The sequence below is a fragment of the Protomyctophum bolini genome (genome assembly GCF_963924005.1).
Source record: "Protomyctophum bolini genome assembly, chromosome: 19".
NCBI lineage: Eukaryota > Metazoa > Chordata > Actinopteri > Myctophiformes > Myctophidae > Protomyctophum > Protomyctophum bolini.
Genome location: NC_137880.1, coordinates 7,328,408 through 7,342,687, shown reverse-complemented (window position 1 = coordinate 7,342,687; position 14,280 = coordinate 7,328,408). Strand labels below are relative to the sequence as shown.

General features: G+C 45.7%; 1 protein-coding gene across 2 annotated transcripts in view; it reads left to right on the top strand.

Moving 5' to 3' along the window:
- LOC308334778 (uncharacterized protein) overlaps nucleotides 1-14,280 on the top strand; it is a 52,169-nt gene that overhangs the window by 27,532 nt on the left and 10,357 nt on the right. For both annotated transcript variants that reach the window (XR_013965923.1, XM_080791598.1), the window contains exons 6-9: nucleotides 7,431-7,530; nucleotides 8,432-8,469; nucleotides 10,179-10,354; nucleotides 12,495-12,699. Coding sequence is in view for 1 of the 2 variants with exons in the window: in XM_080791598.1 (XP_080647724.1) it covers nucleotides 7,431-7,530; nucleotides 8,432-8,469; nucleotides 10,179-10,354; nucleotides 12,495-12,699 (519 nt within the window). In the remaining variant the exon portion in view is untranslated. The remainder of the gene's footprint in view (nucleotides 1-7,430; nucleotides 7,531-8,431; nucleotides 8,470-10,178; nucleotides 10,355-12,494; nucleotides 12,700-14,280) is intronic.

Below are 14,280 nucleotides of genomic sequence, written 5' to 3'. Positions count from 1 at the left end.
TGCCATCTAGAAAATAATTGAAAGACCTAGGCAGCGGTGGCCGAACGGTTTGCGGAGCGGTCTTGATATCGAAGGACGCTATAGTTCGTATATCCCCGGACCGGCACGTTTAAAATGACCACCGCTGAAGTGCCCTTTATGGACAAGGCATTGAACCCCTACCATGAAATGTTCTATATGAGCAGGGCCTGGCTGTGAACAAGTTCTTTAGCTTAGTCCATGCAGTTACCCTGGGTAAAACATAGTAGCTTTCCTTTCCTTTCTTACCAAAAAGGGTTCCTGCCCAAGGTCTGCTATTTTTGAACATAAAAAAAAAATAGGGGCCGGCCAGGAGAAATGCCAAGAACAGGTGACACGGTAACACTTCTGATATGATGCCCACAAGTGCCCTCACATCCGACAGCCACTTCCAGCCTGACATAGACCGGATAGACGCGTGTGTGTGTGTGGGCACGTGTGTGTGTGTGTGTGGTGTGTGTGTGTGTGTGTGTGTGTGTGTGTGTTTTGCCCCCGCGGTAGGTTCATCCCTGGTGGAGGATTTGCATGGCCAGATTGTGTTCGTCACTGCTTTGTCAATCAAATGAGCCATGCCTGACTTGTGTCAACGTCCACACACACACACACACACACACACACACACACACACACACAGACACACACACAGACACACAGACACACACACACACACACACACACACACACACACACACACACACACACACACACCTGAAGCGATGTCATTGGGTCGCTAGAAAGCCAGTCAGTCAGCCAACCAGCCAGCCAGCCAGCCAACAAGTCAGCCAGCTAGCCAACCAGCCAGCAGCCAGCCAGTTAGCTAGTCAGCCAGCCAACAAGTCAGCCAGCCAGCCAACAAGTCAGCCAGCCAATCAGCTAGCCAGCCAGCCAAGCAGCTAGCCAGCCAGCCAATCAGCTAGCCAGCCAGCCAGCCAGCCAGCCAGTTAACCAGCCAGTTAGCTAGTCAGCCAGCCAACAAGTCAGCCAGCCAGCCAACAAGTCAGCCAGCCAATCAGCTATCCAGCCAGCCAATCAGCTAGCCAGCCAGCCAGCCAGCCAGCCAGCCAGCCAGCCAGCATGTGGTCTATATGTTGGGGTCCAGTGTGGAGTGCTGTGGTCTTATCGGTGGTCATCTTGGTGGTTTCTGTGGTCTACGTGTCGTCGGTCGGAGCGCAGGTAAACTGATCTTTTATATTTTTTAGGGCCGGGACTTTAACGCGTTAATCGAGATTAACTACAGAAAAATCTATCGCGATTAATTACAGATAAATTAATCGCACCTTTTTGTTTCCCCCGTAATAAAGTAGTTTTTATTTGTTTTCTCATGCCCAGCCATGTACAGCACATTTGAGTATTCATAGACACACTGAAGACACTTTATACAGGCACTTGCTGCCTATATATATCACCTGCCTATATATCACTGTTGGGATAAAACGCATTTTTCTAAGGAGTTGTGTGCACTGGAAATAATAAAAAGTCCCCTCCATGCTGTGTTGTCTAGAGAACTGAAGGTCTGTAAAAACAGTAACATTATGAAGTACATTTTTGTGATGTCACTGAGATGTACTTCATAATGTTACTGATTCTTTTTTCAGACCTCCAGTTCTATAGGCAACACAGGCAACAACTCTAAGGTATATTAATGACAGTAAAATGTTGAAAATAATCCCGTAGTCACTATTCACTGGGATACCAAAAACATTTGAAAAAAAAAAAGGTTTCTCACTGTTCTCGGGTTAAATATTGATATGCGATTAATCAAGATTAATTAACTACAAAGCCTCTGATTAATTAGTTTTTTTTTTTTAATCGAGTCCCAGCTCTAATATTTTTACATAACACTTAACGCCATGTCACAAATAGCAAATATCCTAATGTATGTCACTCTATAGTGTAGTCTGTCGTGTTGCCTTTCGATTATCGAAAGGCAAAAAATGTGACTATATACTTTTATTAGAATGACTGTCGGTGTGTTTTTTTTTCCTTTCTTATGAAAGCATGGAATCATAGCAAAAAAAAAAAATGATGTATTGGTTAGAGTGAATTCAGTTCTATACAGCTTATAGAACTGAAGTCAAGTTAAAACTCTTAAAGAGTATCTCTCTCTCATCCAGAGAGAGTACTATACAGACACCTATGCCGTCATGCATAGCCGGGGGGTTGCATTTCCTTTTGTTTTCATAGGTGTTTTTCACGCCTCTTGAGTGTGACAAGTCTCCGACCGAGGACAACTATAGCATAAACACAACAGTTTTTTTCTTTTACAAAATCTCATTGCTTTATACGTCTTTATTTGAGATTTAAACATTAGACAATTCAAAAATCCCATCTTTTCTCCTCGATTTCCCGATCTTTTTGGAAATCATGCGATCAGAGCCGATTTCCGATCTATACCCTATATAATGATGACCCATTGTTAATTAATGTTTCTGATTCTATTCTTTTTTTCTTTCTCCAATACTACATTTTCTTCCTTATTTGTTTCTCCACGTATGCCTTATTTATGCAAAGCACATTGTCTTTGTGTATGAAATGGTCCGTAACGAATGGCCGTACAGTTGCCCATGTTTCTGCAGATATAGATATTTTTTAGACACATCTACTTTTTATTTGCTGTATAGAATTAACCCATTTTAGAACTGAGGACGATTCTATAACAAAATGTCTTCTGAATAATCCTGACTATAGTTTAAGTTTTCAGAAAAACCTCGTGTTTCTATATCGGGTCGTTCTCAAACATTTTCATGTCAAGGAAGGACCCCCCCCCCAAAAAAAATCTATTAGCCTGATCCGACCCCCCCCCATCTCAAAATATGTTGTTCCAGGGACCCCCCCCCCACCCCCCACCCCCCTGATGCAGAAGAAAAGAGTTGAGTTACAAACGTTCGCTCTGAAAGAATTATACATTCAAAATTTGCGCCACATTCACACAAAAAAAAGAAAAAGGAAAAAAGCAGATCTACAAGCTTTTTATAGTTTTCACAATGTGTGGAAAGAAGGGTTTCCACGCCAGCAGCGGCGGCGCTCCCATATCTCGCCAAAAATAAATGGTTTGTTAACATTATACGGACATCAGTTATCATTGAGAACCATCCTCTCCTCGCCTATATATCACTTTCGTCTGATTTGTATTTAATGCTTTTCCCTACTTAAATCTCCATATGATGACATGGCTCTGTTACTTATCATGGACTTTGACACAGACCAGACACGCACGCACGCACAAACACACACACACACACACACACACACACACACACACACACACACGCACACACACTGTGTGTCAGTGTGAGTGAGAGAGATGTTCTATAGTCTGGGTGAGCCAGCGGTGAGCCAGGTGTCTGGCTATATATCAGGATGTTGTATCCTGATAGCCAGCAGCAGGCTCTGCTTTACTAACTGGAGGATGGTGGTGGGGGGAACACTATCTCTCTCACCCGGAAAAGTCATACAGAGAGTCGCAGTCCCTCGCCCCTTTCCATTATATGCTATATACTTTAGCATGTTGGGGGAAAAATAGCAGATCTACAAAAAACCGTGAAAATGTGGCGCAGATCTTTGAATATTATATTCTTTCAGAGCGTAAAGTTTTTAAGTAAAATCTTAGAATCGTCCTCGGGTCCTTATATAAATGTGTTAAACCTGCTCATTTTGAATTATAGCCCCGACGCTGAAGTCTAAAAAAATGTCACCCGGATGCATCGCTGGCAGCGTATCGTCGATAAATGACTATAGAATAATGGCTTCGGGAGATATAATGGACGGCGCCTGCCGTGTACATGCAGCGTATAACGTCTCTTCGACAGCGCCTGCCGTGTACATGCAGCGTGTAACGTCTCTTCGACAGCGCCTGCCGTGTACATGCAGCGTATGACGTCTCTTCGACAGCGCCTGCCGTGTACATGCAGCGTATAACGTCTCTTCGACAGCGCCTGCCGTGTACATGCAGCGTGTAACGTCTCTTCGACAGCGCCTGCCGTGTACATGCAGCGTATGACGTCTCTTCGACAGCGCCTGCCGTGTACATGCAGCGTATAACGTCTCTTCGACAGCGCCTGCCGTGTACATGCAGCGTATGACGTCTCTTCGACAGCGCCTGCCGTGTACATGCAGCGTATAACGTCTCTTCGACAGCGCCTGCCGTGTACATGCAGCGTATAACGTCTCTTCGACAGCGCCTGCCGTGTACATGCAGCGTATAGCGTCTCTTCCTATATATACACTTGCAGTGACTGTTCAGTTTCACCGTTCTCCAAAGTGGCTGTCGCCTTGTGTAGCCCCCCCCCCCTCCCCCCCCGTTAATGTCAATGACATTACGGGGTCTTAATACTTCCTCTCTCTCTCTCCAAAAGGGACCCACAGAGCCAGCGAAGAAAAAAAACAAAACAACACTTAAAGCCCTGAGTTATAGAACGACCGTGTTTACACTAGAGAGAGAGAGAGAGAGAGAGAGAGAGAGAGACCCTCACCGAGACAGCTCTGGCCTGCCTAATAGGCTGTTTCCACCATGTGATTTTTTCGTGTGTGTGTGTGTGTGTGTGTGTGTGTGTGTGTGTGTGTGTGTGGCACATCGCCAGCGATTAAACTCTCCATTGATTCACGGGCGGGGGGAGTGGATACTCATGTGACTCTCTGTATGTCTTTCTTCCAGCACGCACGCACATACACACACACACACACACACACACACACACACACACACACACACACACACACACACACGTATTATGAGCGTGTCTGTAACCATAGATAGTCATCAGCTGAAGTATTTTCATCACATTCAGATTATCTTGCTTGGATAGTACTGTACCTCCTTCTATGGTTCTCTGCTCGCCCTATCTTTATCTTAAATCTCTCTCTCTCTCTCTCTCTCTCTCTCTCTCTCTCTCTCCTCTCCTTTCCTCCCTCCTCTTATGTCCTCTCCTCTCCTCTCCTCTCCTCTGTTTTCAAACCGCGGGGAACCCTCTTCAAGGGTCACGTCTTTCTGTTTTGACTTGAAAGACTATACAGATATAGTAACATTAGACATGTGTAGCGTGCGGTCTGCTCCACATGTAGCCTATAATACATAATTGTCGACAGAAGATATATAGGAAGACAGGCGGGTCGACGACTCCGGGTTTGAGTCCATTGCGGGTTTTACCTTTCAAGACGTGTACGTGTACCCAATGTTTGGGGTTCTTGAATCTTTGTTGCTATACACACTATACATTAGCAACATATGTCTTCTTTTAAATAAACATTTGAAGTTTTTCCAGAACACCTCTAAATGGGTTCCTAGTCCTCCCTGAGTGTGAAAATGTGACTACGTCTCGTTCCTGACCGCATCACTGTCGTGGCAATCACGTTAAACCACAGCCTCAAGTGTAATATTTCAATTATACAACAGTTAGCCTTAAAACTACTATTTTAATGACAGATATAGTCACTACGACCACAAATATCCCAAGAAACTATAGCTAGCCTATAGCCACCGACTTTGCTAGCGCTCTGGGAAAACGGAGCAGCTGAATTCTTTGTTTTGATTAGGTGTGGAGTCATGGTGTTGTTTGTGAACCACGGCTAGAAGGCTGTTTCAACCAATCGGATTGCTTCCTCGAAACGACCTGTTTTATAATGTGTCTTATTTGACAGATTTTGACCATGCATAGACATCTCTTTTGTTTTGAACATTTTCTAAGTTGTTTCTTTATACCGCCATGTGATACTAAACAAACACAACTATTTCATGTTTTTTTTGGGGGGGCGGTTATTTTAAATTTAATATACTGTAAATACAATACCTCTTTTCAACTCGCATCTCTTCAGCCTATATTGGCGGGGTTGGCGAAAGGGCCTTTCTGTGTGGAGTTTGCATGTTCTCCCCGTGTCCCCTAGGGTAGGTACCCTCACAAAAAACATGCAGTAATCCTTGTCTCTAAACTGCCTCCCCCTGGCCAGCCGGGGCGCCTGATGGAGGGGAAAGGAACTGGTTGGAATAACGTGTTCCTTCCACGCGCTACGTCCAACCAGGGAAACTCCCCCCTGTCAGGTGTAAAGGAGCAACTTTGGACACTCAGGCATAAAGGAAGCATGAGTTCAAGTCCGTTGCTCTCCCCTTGTCCCCCATATATGGGGACTAGGTTGGTGGAGGGTGTGTAGAGCCCAGGATCACATTTGATAATTGACACAGGGGTGAAAAATGGGTTACAAAATCGTGGGATAAAAATGATAAGAAAGGGGAAAAAAGCAAAACGCGTCGCATTGCGAGCTTGTAGATCGGCTTTTTTCGCTACGACAGTATAATATAGCACTGTGGCCCTCTGGAGTGAGTGTGGAAATATATTGGCCGCATCGTCAAAGTTGCCCACCCCTGATCTAACGCTTAATCCAAAAATAGAGCTATTTGAGCTAAATCAGGCTTAAACTCTATAAGGAAACGTGCATGGTGTGTTCTTTGAAATGAACCCATTTCCCCCAGAATAGAGTGTGTGTGTGTGTGTGTGTGTGTGTGTGTGTGTGTGTGTGTGTGCGCGCGCACGTGTGCGTGCGTGCACGTGTGCGCTTACATCACCGTGCGTAAAAAAAGTGTCTTCCAGTGAATCTGGCCTTACAAGGAAGGTTTTATCCACATCTGTACTCAAGCCGTTCTTAGGAAGAAAAAAAGAAGAGAAAACCCCTCTTCATGTTAAGACAACACGTGTGCGTGCGTGTGCGTGTGCGTGTGCGTGCGTGCATGCGTGCATGCGTGCATGTGTGTTTTAGGGAGTCCCACAATGTCCTTCCCAGGGACAGGGAGTCTGTGTGTTTGTGCGTGGGTGCGGGCGGGCGATTCTGTGTGTTTGTTTGTGCATGTGACATGTGATTGCGTGGGTGCGTGCGTGTGTGACTGTGCGTGTGTGTGTGTGTGCCTGCGTGCGTTGCCAGGGGAAACCCCCGGCTCCCTCCGTCGTTCAGAGTTGAGTGAAAAAAAGGTTCCAAAATGAAGGACAGCCAGAGGGGGGAGACTCCTTAACAACCACCCTCTCTCCTTTCCAGGGTCAGGGATACCCTTCTGTCTGTGTGTGTGCGTGCGTGCATTTGTGCATGTGTGTGTGTGTGCATGCACAGCTACACGCAAACATGCCGTGCGTGATGATGCGATCATTGAAGTCTTGTGTGTTTTTTTTTCCCCCTCCTCTCACGGCCATTAAACGAAGCAGAAAAGTGTTTGGCAGGGGGGGGGGGGGGGGGGGGGAGGGGGGGGGCTTGTCCTTGACTGGAAAACTAAACAAGTGCTCTGGTAACCCTGGGAGACTTCGTGATAACTGTACACATAGCCACTAAGGCGGGGGGGGGGGGGGGGTGAAATAGCACCCTGCAGGTCCACTATAACCGTGTGTGTGTGTGTGTGTGTGTGTGTGTGTGTGTGTGTGTGTGTGTGCGCGCAGCACAAGTCATGGAAGAAGATCAAGAACATGGTCCACTGGTCACCCTTTGTCATGTCCTTCAAGAAGAAGTACCCCTGGATACAACTGGCAGGGCACGCAGGTACGCGCACGGACACGCACGCACGACGCTATTAAAAGGACCATATATCAGTCACCACCAGAACCAAGGATGAGTCCAACGTGGGAAACACTATAGTGACAATGGGTCTGCATTAGGGAGGGGGCGTGTCTCACTGAAACCATCGAAAGAAACCGTTCATTTGTTCGCTCGCTCGCTCACTCACTCACTCACTCGTTCATTCATTAATTAATTCACTCGTTCATTCATTAATTCATTCACTCGTTCGTTCATTAATTCATTCACTCGTTCGTTCATTAATTCATTCACTCGTTCATTCATTCACTCATTCATTCATTAATTAATTCACTTGTTAAGTCATTTATTCATTCACTGGTTCCTTCATTTATTCATTCATTCATTCATTCACTCACTCATTTATTCATTCACTCATGCATTCATTCATTCATTCATTCACTCGTTCATTCATTTACTCATTCATTCATTCATTTACTCATTCATTCATTCATTTACTCATTCATTCATTTATTCATTCATTCATTTACTCATTCATTCATTCATTTACTCATTCATTCATTTATTCATTCATTCATTTACTCATTCATTCATTCATTTACTCATTCATTCATTCATTCATTCATTCATTCAGACAACTTAGTTTTTTCTCAACCAAGGTCCATGTTTTAGGTTGTAAAATATCAACGTTATAATTCCTTTTCATCCGCTGCTTCCTTTGAAACGTGCAGGGTTTCTCATCAAAACTGTCAGGATTTTAGAAGACATTTTGTATAAACGGCCGTCAGGTCCAAATGGGCCACGGTGCTCAGACGTCGTCATGTATTCATACTCTGTGTTCTCGTTCGTGCTCTCTAAATCCTCTGGTGTTCTTTTTAAACATTGCTGTCTTCTCCCATGCATGCAGGGAGCTTCAAGGCCGGGGCCAACGGTCGTATATTAAAGGTACGCTGCGTTGTGTCTGTCTGTCTGTCTGTCTGTCTGTCTGTCTGTCTGTCTGTCTGTCTGTCTGCCGTCCCGCTCCTCTTTGTTTGTCTCTACAATAATATAACCACGTCCATAAACCTTGTACAGAGGGTAGAGAGGTTTAGACCACACATCATTATTATTATCATTAATATTATTAATATCATGATACCGTATACCAGAGTTTTTCAACTGATGGTGAACCGCGGGGACCACCACCCTGATTGAGAATCAAACCTGGGGACCACTGTTGTGTTGTGTGTGTGTGTGTGTGTGTGTGTGTGTTGGGGGGGGGGGGGGGTATTAAGGGCTTCATTTAATTGGTTAAATTTGAGGTTAATTAAATCAAGCCCTTAAAGGGGGTGTCAGTGATTTCAGTCAAAAACCCTTAGGTTTCGTTTTTGCCTTGGGACACAAGCTTTCATCCAATCAGGATAGAGAACAAAAACGAAACCTAAGGTTTTTTGACCCCCCCAGGGGTTAACTGGGGACAGGGAGGAACTCCTTATATGGTCAGCACACTCTATAGTAGAGAGGATTATCGCAACGAAACAAAAAAAATAAGTGATATATTTGAATTAAGTGAAATCACTTACTCTGCCTTTAATTTAACTGACATAGTGATTGAGAACCACCGATCGATTCCTTTCCCACAGTTGCCCTCAAATGAGCACCCAATTCAGTCTGACGTCAAGAAATGTCTCGCACGGCCCCAGGGTCTAAATGGGTTAAAGTCACCCGAAGCCATTTCCTATACTGGTGGCGGCGGCGGTGACTCAACCAGTCAATCCGGTATATACAATAGGCCTACCACTTTCCCCCTTTTGAAATTCTAACTCCCTTTTAACTTTCCCGTGGAAGTTTTCCGACTTCCGAGTCACTGACAACATTGACGCGTCATCGTCGTAGTCGTACACGTACACGTACATCACCGCCCGGGGGGCCATTTCACAGTGCACCGTTTCTCAACTGATGGTGCGGTCGATAAAAAAACAATCTTCAATGTCCTATACATTTACTATAAATGCATGGTGCATGATGCAATACCTATACACGCATCACCAGCGGACCCCCACACGGACCACCCGGTGAAGACCTTGCGCATCAATTGGGTGTGCAGACTTTATTATTCTTATATACCCAGTGGTCTATGAGGGCCGGGGGGGGGTGGTTTTATATGTTTCTTATTTCCTGGACTGGACTGGACTGGACGGACGCTCATTGCTGTGCATTGGAGTGGCGCGGCACCACTCAAAAACAATTGGTAACAAAACAACAACACAAATATCTGTCTGTCTGTCTGTCTGTCTGTCTGTCTGTCTGCCAGACAGACAGAAAACAAAAGCCACAACATCATGGAAGACACCAGCCACCCCGCAAACGCTACCACAGAGCATCAAATCTCGTACCACCACCCGTCTCAGTAACAGTTTCTTCCCCCAGGCAGTCAGGCTGCTGAACAGCTGACCTTGAACTGTATTGCACTGTTTTGTCACTTCACTTGCACTTTTATTCTGTTTTTTTTGTCTTTTTCTTGCACTATAGATGTTTGTTTATGTCCTGTGTATGTAAGACTGAGAGTGCTCTGAGCAAAAATAATTTTCATTGTATAAATATGGCATGACAAATGAACCTGAACCTGAACCTGAACCTGTCTGTCTGCCTGTCTGTCTGCCGGCGGTCTACAGAAACACTGTGAGTGCGAGCAGCGCTGCCTGTCCCTGCTGATGAAGGACGTGCTGTGTCCCTTCGTCCCCGGCTACCACGGCGACGTGGAGAAGGACGGACAGCGCTACAACCAGATGGAGGACCTGCTGGCCGACTTCGACCTGCCCTGCGTCATGGACTGCAAGATGGGCGTGAGGTGAGGAGGAGGAGGACCCGGTGTTGTTGTTTTTGGGGCAGCACATTTCTTATTTTAGTTTTGAGTCATATAGTCTCTTTGAATAGTTTTCACTTAGTTTTAGTCACATTTTTTTAGTCACCTGGAATGTTAGTGTTTAGTCTAGTTTTAGTCGACTAAATCTACAGTTGATTTGGTCGACTGAAATGTGTTTTGACAGGCCTTGATGTCGTTGTAATGACATATTATTTTACACTTTGCATGCTGAAAATAGCAGATATACGTACAATCTCACAACGCGTCGCGAGATTGTATATCTGCTATTTTCAGCATGCAACTCAGCATAAAACTGGATCCCTTGTCCACTAGTCCCTTCCTAACATTTTAGTCTAGTTTTTATTTGTTGACGAAATCAGTATATTTAGTCTTAGTTTTAGTCATCATAGATTCGTTTTTATTTAGTTTTAGTCAGTGAAAAAAGGTAGTCGACGAACATTTTTTGTCTTAGTTTTAGTCGACGAAAACGATGGTGAGGGAGGACGCACCGCACGCACGACCAGGGACAAATTAGCCATTGGGGCCAGTGGGGCTGTGTGGCCCTGCAGGGGCCCCCCGTGGCTCTATAAAGGGCCCTTCGGAGGAAATTGGACCGCGCAGTACTATAGGTTTGACGCCCTGAAAAGGGCTCCTCATCATGGGGCCCTTCGTTGGCCGTTGATTTTGTTAAATTTAGGTCAAAAAGATGATAGAAACACGGAAAAAAACATGAAAGCGCGCTGTGGGGGCCCTGCAAAGATTACCGGCCCTGCAGGGGCCCTCGTGGGGATTTAATCCGTCCCTGCGCACGACGCACGGCACGGCACACGCGCGACACGGCACACGTGACACGCATGATGCACTGAGGAGTCTTATCACATTAGGGGTCCGGGGGACCACCGGTGGTCCCTGAGGGGGTTCCAGGTGGTCCAATGATGGAGGGTTGGGTAATGAAATGGACCCTTTATTATAGATCTTTAAACCAAGTGCGCTAAACTTTGGCATCGACCGGGTGTTAACGGTGCCGGAGAATGTGCAAGGCTTTTTTTCCTCATGCTATTATACCCCTTATACCCTTTACACAGTATCTTCCTTATCTTTGTCTTCTTATAGCTTCATTAGCGCTTTCGTCGGCGCGGTACGGCGCGTTGGACGGACGGACGGACGTCACACTTGCGTTCCGCTTGCTCGTATGCCACATGTGTGATTGGCGACAAATAAAGTAACCTTGTCTCTTTCAGGCCTGTCGCAATCATCTGATTGCATATAACGTAATCAATTATTCGAGAAAAATCACTTTCTTTTTTTTACATAATCGTCAATGTTGTTTCCATGTTGAGAAATGTTCATACATTTTCCAATATTTAGCTTCCAATATTTAGCTGAAAGATCTGTCTCTGTGTGTCTCTCTCTCTCCCTCCCCCCCTCTCTACCTACCCCTAACTCTCTCTCTCTGTCTCTCTCTCTCTCTCTCTCTCTCTCTCTCTCTCTCTCTCTCTCTCCCCCTCCCACCCACCCCCCTCTACCTACCCCTCTCTCTCTCTCTCTCTCTCTCTCTCTCCTACCTCCCTCCTACCACTCTCTCTCTCTCTCTCTCCTACCTCTCTCTCCCTCCTACCTCTCTCTCCCTGCCACACCCCTCTACCTACCTACATACCTCTCTCTCTCTCTCCTACCTCTCTCTCTCTCTCTCTCCCTCCTACCTCTCTCTCTCTCTCTCTCTCTCTCTCTCTCCTCACCCACCCACCCCCCTCTACCTACATCTCTGTCTCTCTCTCTCTCTCTCTCTCTCTCCTACCTTCCTCCTACCTCTCTCTCTCTCTCTCTCCCTCCTACCTCTCTCTCTCTCTCTCTCTCTCTCTCTCTCTCTCTCTCTCTCTCTCTCTCTCTCTCTCCCACCCACCCACCCACCCCCCTCTACCTACATCTCTGTCTCTCTCTCTCTCTCTCTCCTACCTTCCTCCTACCTCTCTCTCTCTCTCTCTCTCTCCTACCTCTCTCTTCCTCCTACCTCTCTCTCTCTCTCTCTCTCTCCTACCTCCCTCCTACCTCTCTCTCTCTCTCTCTCTCTCTCTCTCCTACCTCCCTCCTACCTCTCTCTCTCTCTCTCTCTCCCGCCCCACAGGACGTACCTGGAGGAGGAGCTGACCAAGGCGCGCAAGAAGCCGTCCCTGCGGCCCGACATGTACCAGAAGATGGTGGAGGTGGAGCCGGGCGCGCCCACGGCCCAGGAGCACGAGGGCCAGGCGGTCACCAAGCCGCGCTACATGCAGTGGAGGGAGACGCTCAGCTCCACCGCCACCCTGGGCTTCAGGATCGAAGGCATCAAGGTGAGTACTGCAGGTCCCAAGGTCAAGTTCATTTATAGGCCTAGATCGAGGGCCTTCGGGGTGAGTGCAGGTCCAAGGTCAAGTTCATTTATAGGCCTAGATCGAGGGTGTCGGGGTGAGTGCAGGTCCCAAGGTCAAGTTCATTTATAGGCCTAGATCGAGGGCGTCGGGGTGAGTGCAGGTCCCAAGGTCAAGTTCATTTATAGGCCTAGATCGAGGGCGTCGGGGTGAGTGCAGGTCCCAAGGTCAAGTTCATTTATAGGCCTAGATCGAGGGCGTCGGGGTGAGTGCAGGTCCCAAGGTCAAGTTCATTTATAGGCCTAGATCGAGGGCGTCGGGGTGAGTGCAGGTCCAAGGTCAAGTTCATTTATAGGCCTAGATCGAGGGCGTCGGGGTGAGTGCAGGTCCAAGGTCAAGTTCATTTATAGGCCTAGATCGAGGGCGTCGGGGTGAGTGCAGGTCCCAAGGTCAAGTTTATTTAGGCCTAGATTGAGGGCGTCGGGGTGAGTGCAGGTCCAAGGTCAAGTTTATTTAGGCCTAGATCGAGGGCGTCGGGGTGAGTGCAGGTCCCAAGGTCAAGTTTATTTAGGCCTAGATCGAGGGCATCAAAGTGACTGAGGTCCAAGGTCAAGTTTATTTAGGCCTAGATCGAGGGCATCGGGGTGAGTTTGTGGAACAAACAAACATTTAATGTTTATTGAATTCCTGAAAAATTTATTTTTCCTGAAAATGTTTTGAAATAATAACTTTTTTTTTTACAATTAATTCATTAATGAATTATATTTGTATATTTTAATTATATGTGTGAAACCAATGATCAAGGGACCCATAACAATGTGTCCGCGACCCACAAATGGGTCCCGACCCACTATTTGGGAACCCTGGCTAATTTAGATAAATATGCTTCAAAACATTATACTCTAAATTTAAAAATAAAAACAATTTAAGTATTGTATTTCTTTCTTAAATAGAGAATCTTTCACTCAATAGGAGATGCTCGCGTCGCAAGTTGATGATGTCATATGTCCAGCTGTGGACTCATGCAGCCCTATGGAATTTATGGAATGCACGTGCTAATGAAAAGGATAAAATACTGTTTTTATTATTTAAATGAATTGCCGTTATGGCCGATAACCGATATTACCGATATATCGATATATGATCTCATTCTGTATTGAAAAATTATAATAATTTTGTCCATTCTGAAAAATACATGTAACAGCCTTATAGAGCAAGTCAGAGTTAACTTAAATACCGTTTATATTTAATATTGTGAGCTTGTAGATCTGTTCAAGGTGTTACTTTTGGGTTTGTTTATCTGTAAAGACAGTCCCGATTAATCGGACTGATTAATCAGACCGGTCTGATTGATTAATCGAACCGATCCCGATTCTTCATCCCATCACTATAGCCTGACCTCGAAAAGAAATTCTTCAAAATCCTCGCAGTTTTCTGAAATAAATATTTTCACGATTTTTCAAAAATAGCAGACCTACAAGCTCGTCACTCTGTGGCGCGCGGTGAGCTTGTATAGATCTGCTATTTTTCAATAGCTAAAGCATAACATAATGCCAACACCAA